The sequence below is a fragment of the Poecilia mexicana genome, unplaced genomic scaffold (assembly GCF_051168715.1).
Source record: "Poecilia mexicana isolate PSO_F unplaced genomic scaffold, ASM5116871v1 scaffold_3, whole genome shotgun sequence".
Lineage (NCBI taxonomy): Eukaryota > Metazoa > Chordata > Actinopteri > Cyprinodontiformes > Poeciliidae > Poecilia > Poecilia mexicana.
Window position 1 is genome coordinate 14,573,744 of NW_028263372.1, and position 15,355 is coordinate 14,589,098.

Below are 15,355 nucleotides of genomic sequence, written 5' to 3' on the forward strand. Positions count from 1 at the left end.
CCTGCCAAATAAATGGATGAAAGTTCTTATATTTTGTGGACCACCCATTCACTGTCCCTTAACTTTGTGGGTGTTTTGTTGGGCGAAAATCCTCTGGACAATGATTGCAAAATGAAGCCAAGACATGAGAAACGGTAAGAACAGCGTGTGTCGCATTTTACTTGTGTGAAGAAATCAGACCATTTATGAAAACTGTTGCATTCAGGACATGTTTTCAGCATTGCAATCTAGTGTGTTCACACATACTACATCTAAACATCTTGCAATGATAATAAAGCTGTGAGGATAAAGAGCCTGTGAAAGGAGCAAAAAAAAACAAAAACAAACGGTAAGTGTGCAAGTTTTATAAGGTTATACCCATTATTCATGTTCCACCCTTTTTTGGGACAAACTGAAAGAAAAAAAATCAATCTCTGTCCTACCGTCACATTTACGAACCAGTATTAAAGACTCTAACTGGGATATCTGGTCATAGGGAGCTGATAGAAAGAGTGCAAGTGGAGGAGCAAAAATGATTACATTTAACAAACAAAACTGATCCAAACATTTTCAGACTGTAGATTTGTGTTTTAGAACACAGTTTTTTTTTTATCTTTTATTTTATACAAATATGCAGAGCAGATGCCTACATGATTCACCCATAAAGGTCCCTTACATGTTTTGAAAGACTGCATGTGTAATTCAGTCACTGACAATCTATGCTTCAGGTCAGCTGTCCTTTCATGCAGCTGATCTTTAATGAAGGAATTCTGTAATATTTTTTTTCCAAACATGTGTTTAACTCGTGCAAAATTGATTAAATGTGCAATATTTAATTTATATATATATATATATATATATATATATATATATATATATATATTTTTTTTTTTTTTTTTTTCAAAGCAGGCTGCAGACATTTCCGACACAATTCCTTGCATGAAGGAGCTTCAGGGATGTTTGATGAGAATTTGTCAGTGATGCACCATCAAGAAACATTTCTGGAGAGATTTAAGGCATCCATCACCTTCTGTCATTTCCCCAGCAACCACTGAATGAGACTCATCTTTCGCTGACGCCCTTTGACTTTTTCAGTCTTAAAATGGCATTAGTCCACATTAAGCGGGAGGCCAATTAACTTAAGGCCTCCTCTGCCAAGTCATTACAGTTTTATACGATTTGTGTGCAATTCTTGATCGTAAACTTTAATGGAAATGGTATGCCCTTAGCATGAGACGAGGCAAGGCGTTCGTATTAAAAAGCTAAATGATGGACAGATTGTTTTCTGAGCAGTCCGAAGGCCCGTTTGATGCTGAAACTGCTGCTGAGGAGGATTTCCGCAGCATCTTTTCTTTGTGCCGAGTCGCTCCAATCTCGGGAGAGTCCGACTGAACATATAAGTGCCCAATCTTCTAATGTAACCCCCGCGCTTCAATACAGTTGAAGGTGTTTGCAGGCGGGACAAGGGTTGAACATTACCTCACTCTGAATGCTTTCTGGGGGGGAGAAACGAGCGAGTAATTAGCTGATTAGAGGCCCGTCGGAGCAGCTCTGCTTCCAGCCAATCCCAGCTCGCTCCGGCCCCCCGAGGTGGAGAGGGGCGAATGGTGGCGAGCCGCATACCTTTGTAGTTTTAATGGTGCAGAGCGATATGTGTGAAGTGCGCTTAAGAAGAAAGGATGACTGGATGCAAGTGTCATAAAACAGCGTTGAAATAGTGATAACTCGTTAATGAATGTTTTTTTTTTCCCTGCTCGCTCCCAGACTAATTGTATGAAAACGTCTCACTGAAGAGGCTTCACTGTCTGCGTGTTGACGCACGGCGCAGGTGCGCACCTTCTCAGCTTGTTTTCGTCAAAGGCTTCAAAGTTTCACCACTTACTGAGGACGACATGGAAAAGTCTAAAAACTTCAGAATCGACGCTCTCCTCGCCGATGAGATCAACCGTGGCGGTCGAGACGTTTCCCCGGGCCTGAGCAGCGACAGCCCCGGGAGCAGCCCGGTCTCCTGCCATCGCGCAGACACCCCATCCCCGCGGAGCGCTCACCTTCAGACGGGAATAATCCCCAAACCGAGCGTCCTAAATTTCCCGCACCCAGGCCTGGCTTCTCTGACACCGGGCGCCATTCCCGGTATGTACCCGGCACCGATGTATCCACTGAGCGCTCTGGGAGGGCAGCACCCAGCTTTCGCATACACCGGCTTCACGCAGCTGACACAGGGCTACCCGGAGCACCTGAAGGCGGCTGCCATGGCCGGATCTCTGCCCCTGGAACACTGGATCCGAGCCGGGATCATGATGCCGCGGATGCCGGATTACACCTGTAAGTGTGAGCAGATTTATTTCCACCCAAAACGTGAATTTTAAAAATTTGAAAAGAAAACAGGCAAAAAAGTTCCAAGAAAAACAAAATAGAGGATATTGTTTATAATGTTTCTGAGACATCGGGGATAGTTTATTATTATTATTATTATTATTATTATTATTATTATTATTATTATATGGTTGGGATGTTTTTTCGTTTGGTTTCTTTTTTTTTCTTTCCATCTTTTCAAAGCTGCACAATCTACACTTGAAATAAAATTTTAAAAAATTCTGAATTAATAAATGTTCCTTTTAACCTTTTATTTTTCTTACTGTTTGTTCATAATCCCAGGTCCCTCTTGAAAATGAGATCTGGATCTCAACGGGGTTTACCTGGTTAAATAAAGGAAATACAAATAATAATAAAAAAATATTTTGCTATTTCTATTTATTTAGTTTCAAAGAATAATATTTGCACAGTATTTCCTCCAGAGTTTGAAGTTGTAGTGCTCCATCTCTGCAAGCCCCTACGTCTCTCGCTGTACAGTGCGTCTCCATTTTTTTTATTGCTTATCCTTGTGTCATATTTTTAATTTTGTCTCATTTATTTCTCTATAAACGCCAACAAGATGAAAATTGTCTTTGTGTGACGAAGTAACTATAAACAAACACCTAAAACGTACTGTAGTTCATCAATAAAACCCCAAAAGCCTTCATTGGATTTTCATTAAGTTAATGGCATGCCTGCGTTTTTATGGCCCTTGCGCCCGCTTCTGCTGCGTCCCCCGTCAACAATAAACTGCAGTGAAGCTATTATAGTTAATGATGGCCACAGAGTGCTGGCATATGTGTCCCTGTTCCCACCCACAGCATCACAGTGAACTTCTAATGTCCTTGGTGTTTTATAATTAAGAGAGGTGTCTGTGTTTGTTCCAAATATTTAGATATATAAAAGAAAATGTAAATGAACCTAAATTTGCTTTGTAACCAACTTCAAATACGCCTTATACCAAAGTTGTTTGCTGCTCTCGAGACAAATAGCAAGAATTTGAAATATGTGACTGACAACTGATGCTCTTCGTCTTCCAGCAGGCCCTCAGTCCGGCCTGTTGGGGAAATGTCGCAGGCCTCGTACGGCCTTCACCAGCCAGCAGCTCCTGGAGCTGGAAAACCAGTTCAAACTGAACAAGTACCTGTCCAGACCCAAGCGCTTCGAGGTGGCCACGGCCCTGATGCTGACCGAGACGCAGGTGAGACGGCATCATCGATCAGGAGGTTTGGCTTCTGAGCTCATCGTGCCTCAGGGTGAAAGTCTTCAAACGCAAACACGTGGAAAGTTCTCGTTCCAGGCTGCTGCGTGTTATTGCCTTTAACGTTGATATGTTGGATTTTTGTGGCTAAATCTCAAGGCTTTCCTACAATTTCTAACGGTTTGTTTTGGCCTGTCACAGCCAGGCCAACCTTTGAACACTGTGCGGAGAAAGAGTAACTGTAAAACCAAATTAATTTACAGCTTTAAATATCAAAGTCAATATATTGTTTTTACCATAAAAGCTTTAAAATATTGAACAGACTTAAAAACAACCAATAATTCACACAAACATGAAACTTTATACACGATTTCAACAAGGATTAGATTGTTCATAAATCCAGTCTGCACTGTCAATGACCTCCAACTCTGCGTCATTTCTTTGCGTATAGGCTTAAAATACATTTTGTATTACATTTTACCAGTGGCAGGGTTAAATGAAGGATAGAACTTTTCTCCAAAGGAGATTTGAGCCAACAGAAAATTTAAAAAAAAGAATGAAATTACATAAAATAAAATTTATCTCCCAGCAATTCCTTTACAAATTCAATTGTTTGAACTGTTGTCATACAGATCTTATTTTTCGAATGTATTAAAAATATCTATCACGTTCCATTCGCCCCCTGCAGGTCAAGATTTGGTTTCAGAACCGGAGGATGAAGTGGAAGCGCAGCAGGAAAGCAAAGGAGCAAGCATCCGCCTCCAGCAAGGCGGAGGGGGAGCAGCTTAGAGGTGCAGGAAAAGTAACCAGCGACAAAACAGACGAGGCCAGACGAGGTTTAAATGTGGACGGCAGACGGGCAGACTACGGTTTGGAGGACGGAGAGGATGGGGAGGAGGGCGACGAGGTAGACGAAGAGGAAGAAGAAGAGGAGGAGGACGGGAGCCAGCATGGGTATCGCATCACCGTGAGCAACAAAGTTGAAATATCACGGTCCACAGACTTCTTGCAGCACCGCAGCAAGCTTGGCTACGACCCCCTCAGCCCGTTCTCTGATGATGAGCTGGAGGGGGTTCAGGTAGGAGGAGGAGGAGGAGACCGGAAGATTGGGGCAGGACTGTGAGGAGACCCCAGGAAGACCCTGAATGTTACAGAGATTCTACCAGGACAACTGCTCAAAAAGCAGCTGTTTGTGTTTACTCTAAAAACAGTTTCCAAATCTGAAAAATATGTATGTTTTCATTTCCATCAAAAAAGTATTTTCTTTTTTTTTAAGAAAAAAAAACACACACACACACTAATAATTAACACAGCACATTCTGGACTAATTAGTATCTGAATAAAATCACTTTATGTACTGTAAACTGGGTAGCATGTGAAAAAATGAGCTTTTTATCATCCTGCAAATATGTCACTTATTATTTGGCAACATCCTGTTTGTTAAACCTGCTGACAGCTGGAGCTCAACCCTGATAAAAACACATTTTCTGTAAATGAAGGATGTAAAGACAGTCTGAGGACAAACAGCTTGTGCTGCGTTCAAGAGCCACGAAGGTAAAACAGGTTGCATGGTACTGCGACGTGAACGTCACGTGTTTTAATGTAAATATCACTGTTTGTCTGTCATTGCTAACGTTGATGAATCCGTTCCTGTCGCTGACATGCAAGTGAATGAGTTTAATTTATTTGAATGGTTGCAAAGATTAATTAGAATCGTATTTATGTCAAACTTGTCTGTGGTACAACTGTGAAATAAAAAAAGCGAAAGTAACACACGACTGGAAATTATTCAACTGTTTTCACACTTTCATTCATTATTCATTAGTAAACAAAATATATTAAAAAAAAAACCTGACTGTTTACAACTTGTATGCACCTGTTAGCCACACAAATGCCAAATAGAAATACCATGTTTGTTTCTGTGTAGACTCTGCCTGTTGTAAAAACTCCTGCTGGTTGTTTCCTGCAGTTGTGTAATGCACATCAAAATTTCCACATCAGCTGCAATTTACCAAAAGGCTCCAGATATTAATTACTAGGAGGTGTTTACTGATAGCCAAATAATTAAACTAATGAAGGGAAGCAAAGCAATCAAAAGCCTAATGGTGAGCGGTCACACAAGGCCATTTTTTAACAGCAACAGCACATTTAGCTGAACTGACTCAGACTTTTATTGGGCACCAGTGTGATTAAGGAGCAGGTCGGTGTACAGCTGATGAGGTGTATTTTTACCCATGTTAGACCACAACCACATGTGAGATTACATGATTTCACTGACTCTTTTTTTAGCACAAAAAACAAGTTTCTTTAAAAACTGGAATTGTAGTTTGTTATCTTGTCTGCCAATGAGACTGTTCGTTCAGTCTCACTGGTAACCCAGGATCAATCACAGTTGTGAATGGAGAATAAAGGACTAATCCTTTAAAAACGATTCGTGTTTTATAGAGTGGAAAAAGGCTGAAGGAAATCAAAAGCAACCACACAACATGCAGACAAATTCACATATGCAACATGGCTCTCACAGTGAACATCCACCTGTTAGAAATGTCCAGATTTATATATATATATATATATATATATATATATATATATATATATATATATATATATATATATATATATATATATATATATATATATATATATATATATATATATATATATTCAAAATGTCTATACACTGAGAGCACAGTGGGGACCCTGTCACATCCTTAGACCAGATGAAAATGGAATCTGATTCCATCAAAATTAATAAACATCGATATTTGTTAACGTCATGAATTTACTCTAATACTACATATCTTAGTGTGAAAGGAAGAACACTGAAGCACACATTTTGTCCACACCCAGCTGATTCAAAGATGTGAATCAGTTGGGTGTGGTTACTTTCATAAAGGTACAACTTCTGACTGAAAAATAATTTGCAGGAAAACAAAACAATTAAACCGAACGAAGCAAACGTGATTTTCAAGTCAAATTGATGATTAGGATAAACTTTGTATTCAAAACAAATTTATGTTTCAAAAATCCACCTGACTGATTGAATAGTTTGCTCAGTCAAATGTCTCAGCAACCACTGAGTGTGTGTGTATTTTTTTTAATTAGGCTGAAGAAAAATCATGCAAATCAATAGGACCTAATATAGCTGTGTGACTTGTCATCTGTTTGACAAAAGGCCCCTTTGACACAGAACAAAAATCACAGCTAATTGATAAGGCAGGAGAGCAATATACGGAGGCCATTGATTCTATTTATCCTGTAATTTAATCCAAATTCAGGCGTCACGTTGATAAAAAAATAAAATAAAAAAATCCCTGCGCATAAATTACACTTAGTGCTGATACTGCTGTCAGTTTTCTCGACGGCCCTCAGACGAAAGTGCTGACGGCTCCATCACTTCTTTCATTTTTGAACCAATAATGCATAGTGAGCCTGTGTTTTACCATAAAAACGTTTCACGGTCTATTGAATCACTCAAGTCACCTCTGAGATGTCAGAGTGGTTACCAGAAACCCCCATTTTCATGGTTACACAAATAAATTGGCGTCTTTTTGCTTTGTTGGATTATAAATCAGGGGCCCCTTAAAATATTTACACCCCGCGGTTTAATCAATCAGCAAAACGTCGAGCTCATTACGTAAATATGAACAGATTGCGCGATCTTTTAACGTAATCACACGTATTGCTGCTGCTTTCTCAAGGCCCTGTCCTGTCACTTAACTAATGGACAAGTACTGCGGTGCCCAATAAATCCACATCTGTCCGACTTAAAACGCTGTTCGAAAGCCTGAAAATGCAGCATTTTTATTTATTTTTTTACCAGTAAAGTTTATTGAAGAGGCGTCAGCGGGGCGAATGTATTCATAGAGCGTCATTTATTGTTGTGGGAAATATGCGTTACAGGTGTCGCGCCAATTATAATGAGAATGGTGCCAATCTCGACGTCAGCGTAACCTTCAGTGCCCGATTATCTGCAGAAACACTTAACTGAATCAACAAATAGAGAAAAGTAAAGCTGAGATTCCTTGTTCTTTACATCACTGGTTCAGCGCAGCATGGCTCGTCAGGTAAAGTTCATTGTTTTTCTTTAAAGTTTCGATTATGTAAAGAGACTTTAAAAAAATTATTTATTTATTCATAGATATACTGCAATATCTATATCATGCATCTGATAAGCTGCTAATCAGATACGTCCATTCGTTCACAGTTTTCGTACATGAGCTCTGTCTGCCCTCTGGTGGAAAAATAAAAGAAGACACTCTCAAAAATTATTCAGTAATTTTTTTAAAACGTGGTATTTTTTTTTTTACTTTTACTATTTCCTCAGTAACGTTGTTGTAATATATATAAATATTTTTAATTGTCACATAGATGTATTTATTTTTAATTATTGGTCCTTGAAATGTTCATGCCTTATGTAGTTTTTTTTATTCATGTAGTTTTAAGGAAAATTTATAATACAATGTTGGTCTGTTTTGTTATTTTGCTGACTCCGAGCTGATGCAGTTTTGTTTTTTTATGTAAAACAACAAAAACATGATGTATTTATTTAGGTATGAGGCAAAAATATCAGTGAGACAAGAATATGGGGATTATATGGAAAAATTTTGACTTCATATTTTAAAAAACTGAAGTTTTGCATAAAGACTTGAATTCAACGATTGAAGGATTTATCAAATATGCGTGGAAGAATCAAAGCAATACATGCTTTGATTATAACATGACAATAAAGCTAAAAAAAACAAACAAACAAACAAAAAAACGCTCCCAACCACTTCTAAAGGAGCTCGTCTGGTGACATGAGAGTCGTTGGCACCAATTATGAAGTTCTGGCCAGGATTTCTATGTTGTTTCTCCCATGTCACCAGTCGGACTCCGTAACCCTTTGCGTGAAAATGCACATTTTCTGCGCCGTTGGTTCGTTTTGGGTGCGTTTGGTTTGTGGGACTGGCCGCCCTACGGTGGCCGACCTCAGATGGGCGGTTCCCTGGAGTTTGGAAGCACATGATGAATTTGTGAAGAGCTTGAAAACTTCCCTGTCTCTTGCTGGTTAAGCTCTTCAGCGCTGACTGAAAGTGAAACAGCCTCTGCAGAAAGAGCCAGCTTGATATCCAGAGAGAGCGTTTTCTCACACTGCAGCTGTGAACATGGCCTCCACAGAGCTCGGTAAGAGCTCGGTGTTTTTTTCTCTCCCAACTTCTATTCAAGCTTTGTCCTCTGATGAAGTGTTTCTCTTCCACACGCGCAGAGCTAGCTAAGTAGCTAGCATTAGCCAGCGTGCAGAGCTTTTGCTTCGCCGAAACACTTACTTTAAACGAGTCTCTGTCATTGCAGCTCTTTTGAGTGTGTCGGATAAAACTGGACTGGTGGACTTCGCCAAACACCTGGTGAATGTGGGCCTGTCTCTGGTGGGCTCAGGAGGCACAGCCAAAGCCCTGCGCGACGCCGGACTGGCTGTCAGGTTGGTGGTTTAGCTGGACCCCTCGGCTGCGTTCAAATCTGCTCTGTGCTGAGGGCGCTTCTTCTTTTTCTTTTTAACCTGTGTGTCAGGGATGTGTCTGAGCTGACCGGACATCCAGAGATGCTGGGAGGCAGAGTGAAGACCCTGCACCCTGCTGTCCACGGAGGCATTCTGGCCAGGAAAAGCGCCTCTGACTCTGCAGACATGGAGAAACTGAGATACAGCCTGGTCAGGTGAGGAGGGAACATCTCCAGTATTTAAACCCACATCCAGTCTTTTATCTGTATTTTTACCTTCTACAGTTCTTTCACTTATTTAAAAGCAGATGAGAAACTGTTGCAAGGTTGACTTAAATCAAACATCCTCTGCAACTTGTGGCTTTGAAGCACTTCACAAGCTCATCTGATTTAATGGCAGTGCATGCGCATGTTATCAGCAAGCACTGCTGATCATCTTGTGACTCTTGTTTAACTGAGACCAGCAGAAAATGATTAAATTGCAGACACACCGTGCTGGGGCCTCTGGAACTGATTTGGTGGGAAAATAAATAAATTTGTTGTGAAGTTCTGTGAAGAGAATTACTTATTTCAACACCAGTAGATTCTGTGAAAAGGGTAATTGGGGAAATTTACTGTATGAGGCTTTAGAGAAAAGTGTAGCAGAAGTCGGTGAAATGAGAGCAATGCACACTAAACATTTAGGGTTCTTGAACTGACTACTGCTGATTATTATTGTATAAAAAGCAAACAAAAAAAAGGAACTGGATCCTTAATGTAATTGATTTCACAAATTTGGTCCACCATGACTAAAATTGTTGAAACATCTTTGTTCCCAAAACTGATGTAAGCCTAAAGGTTTGAATTAAAAGTCCAAGTATTTTTATATACAAACTTGCATTTTCACTGATAGTCAATAAAACGAAACGAGGAAGCATTTCAGAGCTGCTACCCGTACATACTTAATCAGTTCAATGTTAATTCTTGTCATTTGTGAATGGATGTTTGAGTATGTTCCTGATTAAATTAGTGAACTTGTTTTTCTGTTTGTTCTTTAAAGAGTGGTGGTGTGCAACCTCTACCCTTTTGTAAAGACAATCTCGAGCCCAAATGTGACTGTGGAGGACGCTGTGGAGCAGATTGACATTGGTAAGTCAAGCTAATGAGAGCCTTCATGCAGTCTGTGTAAGATGAACATTTTGAAGTAAAACCACCAACAGTTGTTGCTTAGAAGTCTGAACGTTTGGTGTCTCTTTAGGCGGTGTAACTCTGCTGAGAGCAGCAGCTAAGAACCACGCTCGGGTCACCATTGTGTGCGATCCGGCTGACTATTCGCTGGTTGCCAAGGAGATGGAGAACTCAGGAGACAAAGACACGACCCTGGAAACCCGCAGGACGTTGGCTCTGAAAGTGAGGCATTTTCGTTTTTTTTTCCCCCACTATTTTCCGTTTGCTGTGTTTAAAATGCAGAAGTTTCTAATTGACTCAAGTTTTGACACGTGTATGAAAAGTCTTGCTTTGTTTTTCTGTCCTGCACTACAATATTTTTATTTATTTATTTATTTTTATTCAGATGTTTGGAAACTTAAGATTTTTATTTTTATTTTGTCTTTCATTTAAAACAACAAAAAACCGTTTAATTCCTTTTGAAATCTGAGATTCTTCTAAGTTTGTCTTTTTTTCATTAGTTTTTATTTTAATAGGAACTAAATTGTGATAACAGAGTTTTATGGGGCTCAGACTCTCTTGGAAATACGAGAAAATTGTGTGATTTTTTTGTTTTTTTTGTTTTTACCATTTTCCATGTCTTTACGTTTGGGGGGGAAAATAAAATTGAGAGTGGGGACATTTTTTTTCTTCATTCCAATTTCTAAAGTATAAAAATATAATGATGAAAATATTTTTTTCATGTGCATTTACATTTAAATGACATGATTTATCTTTGATTAGGCTCATCACAACTTAATTTTAAAACTTTTCTCTGTGATTTAGAAATAGAAATAAACTTTATAGCCCCTCAGTGGGGAATTTCGGCTGTACTAGGACAAATTTACAAAATAAAAGAGACTGCAGGTTGCAGAATAATTGGATTTTAAAAATGTACAAAATGAATACGTATATTTTTGCATTTAAATTAGAGATAAGAAAAGCAAATTATAAGAAAATCAAAAATACCAGCTGTGCAAACAATAGCAGGGATGTTAAATCTTCTTTAGAACAGTTTTGGTTATAAAGTCTGCAGAAGGATCTTCAGTGATGCTCATTTGTACCTCTAGGATGCAGCAGATTGAAGGAGTTCTCCAGTTCACTACTTCATTAACTTTTTATCCCCTTAATGTTATTTTTTTTTTTTTCAAACAATTGAATACATTTGCAGGTTTTCACAAACTCTTATACTTGAGATGCATCTGGTTGAATAAACTCCAACTCTTTTACACAAATCTTCTGCAAATCCAAGAGTTATATATTTCAAAATTGATATATTTAATTCATATATTTTGAGTCTAGATGCCAAATCAGCAGCTACAGCACGTTCTAAAACTGGAAGACCATTTCAACATTTTGTTTCATGACTTCTGGAATCTGATGACATGAAAGCAATTAAATGAATGGATTTTGTGTGTGTTTGACTTGGAATTGGTCAGGAAAAACAAAATCCATAAAGAGGGGCTATATGATGTTGTTTTTCCTTCTTCTTCTTTTGTGTGTGCATGTGAAAAGGTGATGGTCAGAGCAGGACAAAGTCCAGAGTAAACTTTTTATCACAGGTGTTGTAAGAGGTCACCTGAACTTTAACCGTAACTGATTGGTGAAGCTTGCAGACAAAAATACTTTCCTCAGTTTTTACTCTGGGTGGATTAATGGCAAAAAGTGAATTTTTAGTCAAATTCTTAAATGTGAACCAGGCTCATGCATGTGTCTTTGATTCCCTCTCCAGGCCTTCACACATACAGCGCAGTATGACGAGGCCATATCTGACTACTTCCGTGGGCAGTACAGTCGCGGAGTGTCCCAGCTGCCCCTCCGTTACGGCATGAACCCCCACCAAGCCCCCGCCCAGATCTTCACGCTGCGCTCCGAGCTCCCGCTCAAGGGTACAGGCACATCGCTGACAGCTCAGCTGACGGGAATATTTTAATTTCAAATTTAAAAGTGTGAAAACCTGAACACAATGCAAGTTTCTCTCTAACTACTATAGATGTGCATATCAAACTTCATAGTTTTAATGCATCAAAGGAAAACAAAGAAAAACACCAAGATTTGATTGCTGTATTTTTTTCAATTAATATTAAGCAGAAACAATTTTTGACCTGACAACTTTAATACAATTGAAAACAGATTATCTTTTGTGAACTGATGCTCCTTTTTACATCATGAAGTAATGCTCTCGGCGACAGGAACACCATTTCCTGCAACAAACTTTTTGTTCCCATGAAAATATTTTTTGAAACATCTGAATAATTTTGAGCTCTACTATTTTCTGTCCCTCAGTGGCAAATGGCTCTCCGGGCTTCATCAACCTCTGCGACGCTCTGAACGCCTGGCAGCTGGTCAGAGAGCTGAAGGCCGCCCTCGGCATGGCTGCTGCCACGTCCTTCAAACACGTCAGCCCTGCTGGTGAGACGATCATACTATGCCGCTCCTCAATATGTCTGTGCTGCTTCACCTGCATGGTTTTTCCCGCCTCCTCGCTGCAGGAGCTGCAGTAGGAGTTCCTCTGAGTGAGGAGGAAGCCAAAGTGTGCATGGTCCATGACATGCTGAAGGATCTCACCCCTCTGGCCACAGCGTACGCAAGAGCAAGAGGTCAAACAGGCTGAGAGTCTATCGATGTAAAGTATTTTGTGTTTGAATCTGTGTGCCATTGACGTCAATGAAATCCTTCCAGGCTCAGACCGAATGTCGTCTTTTGGGGATTTTATTGCTCTGTCGGATGTTTGTGATGTTCCTACAGCCAAGATTATATCCAGAGAGGTGAATAAAAAAGAAACGAATACGAGTAGGTGACTGTTATTTTGAATGTAACGCTGTTTGCTTCGCTCTGGTGATTTTCAGGTGTCGGATGGCATCATAGCTCCTGGTTATGAGGAGGAGGCACTTAAAATTCTGTCGAAAAAGAAAAACGGCAACTACTGCGTGCTTCAGGTGAATGCGGCACAAGTCTCACTAGAGAATGCAGCTCCAGTTTATCTCTGCTTTCCTCAAGTCTGTTGATGGAGAAAATGTGTTTTTACCTTCCTACATAATCGAAGAAGTAACAAAAACACTGAAGCAAAGCCCAGTGCTGCGTTTGCTTCCGTTTAATGGTTTTTCCTGTTAAATAAAATCGATTTCTTTTTTTCACCTTGTTCCTTTCTTCCAGATGGATCCAGATTATGAGCCTGACAACACAGAGGTGAGGGTGCTGTTTGGTCTCTACCTCAAGCAGAAGCGGAACGACGCTCTGATCAACAAGGAGTTCTTCAGGAATGTTGTCTCCAAGGGTTCGGTGAGTCTCTGCGATGCACCGCTGCTCACCTGCACGGCCTGAGCGATCAACGCTAACTGCTCTCTGACCTGAACCACAAGCTGTCTGAGGACGCCCTGCGTGACCTCACCGTGGCCACCATCGCTGTCAAGTACACCCAGTCCAACTCGGTCTGCTACGCTAAAGCCGGACAGGTGAGTCCAGGCAGGAAACTGAGTGAAATGATCCGACTCGGCGTGAATTTTCCACTCGCCTGCGGTGTGTCCAGGTCATTGGCATCGGCGCCGGTCAGCAGTCTCGTATCCACTGCATGCGGCTGGCGGGTGACAAGGCGGACAACTGGTGGCTCAGACACCACCCTCGTGTTCTGAGCATGAAGTTTCGCAGCGGCGTGAAGCGAGCAGAGATGGCCAACGCCATCGACCAGTTTGTCAGCGACACCGTTGGCGAGGTGAGGAGGAGGAGGAAGAAGAAGAGGAGGAGATGACCACCATGTCTTTTGTAGCTCTGCTCTGCCTGCATTTCATCAGTTCAGAAGTGTGTGTGTCTGTGCAGGAAGAACAGGATGCAACAAGAAAAACATGATTTCACTGCAACTCATGATTGTTGTATATGATTAATCGATTGATTATTCTGACGATTAATCTAATAAGAAAACTGACACATTCTGCAGATTAGAAATACGTTAATAGATGCAAATAAACATATTTATTTCCTTATTTAAAAAAGGAATTGAACAATTTTTTTTTGTGGCTAGATTGCAATAATGGCATTCCTTTAGCTTCATCGTTTGTAGCAAATTATGCAGCAAAAAGAATACATCTAACATAAACATGCAAAAACAAATTACCTTTGAGTCTTCATAAACCTTTTAATGATGAATCGATTAATAAATTAGTTGATGATTAAGTAATTGATTCATTGCAATTAATCTTTTCAGTCCATCTACAGTTTGTCCCAAGCTGTGAGACTAGCAGTAGAAAACAGAGTGTTTAGTTTAAAGGATTTGTGGTCTGTGACCAAAACGGAAATTGATGTTGTGTTTTTTTTTAAAGTTTTTTGTGTGGTTTATGCTTGCAGGGCCCAGACCTGGCTGTCTGGAAGTCCATGTACGATGAGGTGCCGGAGTCTCTGACGGCTACTGAAAAGAAGAACTGGATCAGCTCCCTGCAGGCCGTCGCCGTCAGCTCGGACGCCTTCTTTCCCTTCAGAGACAACATAGATCGAGCCAAACGGGTAAATTGCACTCTAAGCATGTACACGCTCTTTAGCATGCGTGAAAGTCAGCCCAGTTTGCAGAGTAACCGTCTCTTCTGTCTGTCCGTATGCAGAGCGGTGTGGAGTTCATCGCAGCTCCTGCGGGCTCTGCTGCTGATGAGGTTGTGATTAACGCCTGCAATGAGCTGGGCATCACTCTGGTGCACACCAGCCTGCGACTCTTCCATCACTGAGCATTACCAACGTTTCTGATACTGAGACATTCCTGCTGTTACTGTCGTAGAAGTGTAGAAATCACTACTAGTTTTTTTTGTAACACTAGCTGCGTTCTAATATGAGGGAGCAATGAAGTAGCTGTAAAAGTAGAATGTAGGTAATTCAAATAAATTGCTGAGTAGTATTGTTTTTATTCTTGTGGTCTGTTATCTTCCTTCTCTTAAATTTTTAACTTGGTATTTAGTTGCATTTTCTAGTACATTATTTTAAGTAATTTTGAATTTATCGCATTTTGAAAAATGACAAGTTTGTTCCACCAATATTTAAAAAACAACCACTTATTTTAGTATCACGATTCTCTATAGAATATGCATGAACAAATTCGCAACTACTATTTTTGGTCATATTGCTTGTTTGATTTCGAAACTCGGCTTACCTGAGTGTTTTTATACTAATTTAAAG

General features: G+C 40.1%; 2 protein-coding genes across 2 annotated transcripts; both read left to right on the forward strand.

Annotated features, from left to right (window-relative positions):
• Positions 1-867: 867 nt before the first annotated feature.
• Positions 868-5,306, forward strand: mnx2b (motor neuron and pancreas homeobox 2b). The gene is made up of 3 exons (XM_088004207.1): positions 868-2,310; positions 3,375-3,535; positions 4,224-5,306. Exons 1-3 carry the CDS (start codon positions 1,872-1,874, stop codon positions 4,656-4,658), a joined length of 1,035 nt encoding a protein of 344 aa, XP_087860333.1. The 5' UTR covers positions 868-1,871; the 3' UTR covers positions 4,659-5,306.
• A 1,980-nt stretch (positions 5,307-7,286) lies between these two features.
• Positions 7,287-15,086, forward strand: atic (5-aminoimidazole-4-carboxamide ribonucleotide formyltransferase/IMP cyclohydrolase). Its single transcript, XM_014981506.2, has 16 exons — positions 7,287-7,602; positions 8,591-8,701; positions 8,870-8,996; positions 9,086-9,229; positions 10,053-10,141; positions 10,251-10,402; positions 11,931-12,087; positions 12,485-12,610; positions 12,691-12,798; positions 12,881-12,966; positions 13,048-13,137; positions 13,355-13,480; positions 13,561-13,653; positions 13,728-13,910; positions 14,540-14,695; positions 14,791-15,086. The coding sequence occupies exons 2-16, from the start codon at positions 8,683-8,685 to the stop codon at positions 14,908-14,910; spliced, it is 1,776 nt and encodes a 591-aa protein (XP_014836992.2). The 5' UTR covers positions 7,287-7,602; positions 8,591-8,682; the 3' UTR covers positions 14,911-15,086.
• The last annotated feature ends 269 nt before the right edge of the window (positions 15,087-15,355 follow it).

Excerpts from the sequence above, each read along its gene's own strand:
- mnx2b (XM_088004207.1), top strand. The coding sequence starts at position 1,872 with ATGGAAAAGTCTAAAAACTTCAGAATCGACGCTCTCCTCGCCGATGAG. Across the intron at positions 2,311-3,374 it reads GCCGGATTACACCTGTAAGT|CAGGCCCTCAGTCCGGCCTG; the intron begins GTGAGCAGATTT and ends TTCGTCTTCCAG. Across the intron at positions 3,536-4,223 it reads TGATGCTGACCGAGACGCAG|GTCAAGATTTGGTTTCAGAA; the intron begins GTGAGACGGCAT and ends CGCCCCCTGCAG.
- atic (XM_014981506.2), top strand. Across the intron at positions 12,088-12,484 it reads CTCCGAGCTCCCGCTCAAGG|TGGCAAATGGCTCTCCGGGC; the intron begins GTACAGGCACAT and ends TCTGTCCCTCAG. Across the intron at positions 13,481-13,560 it reads ATGTTGTCTCCAAGGGTTCG|CTGTCTGAGGACGCCCTGCG; the intron begins GTGAGTCTCTGC and ends CTGAACCACAAG.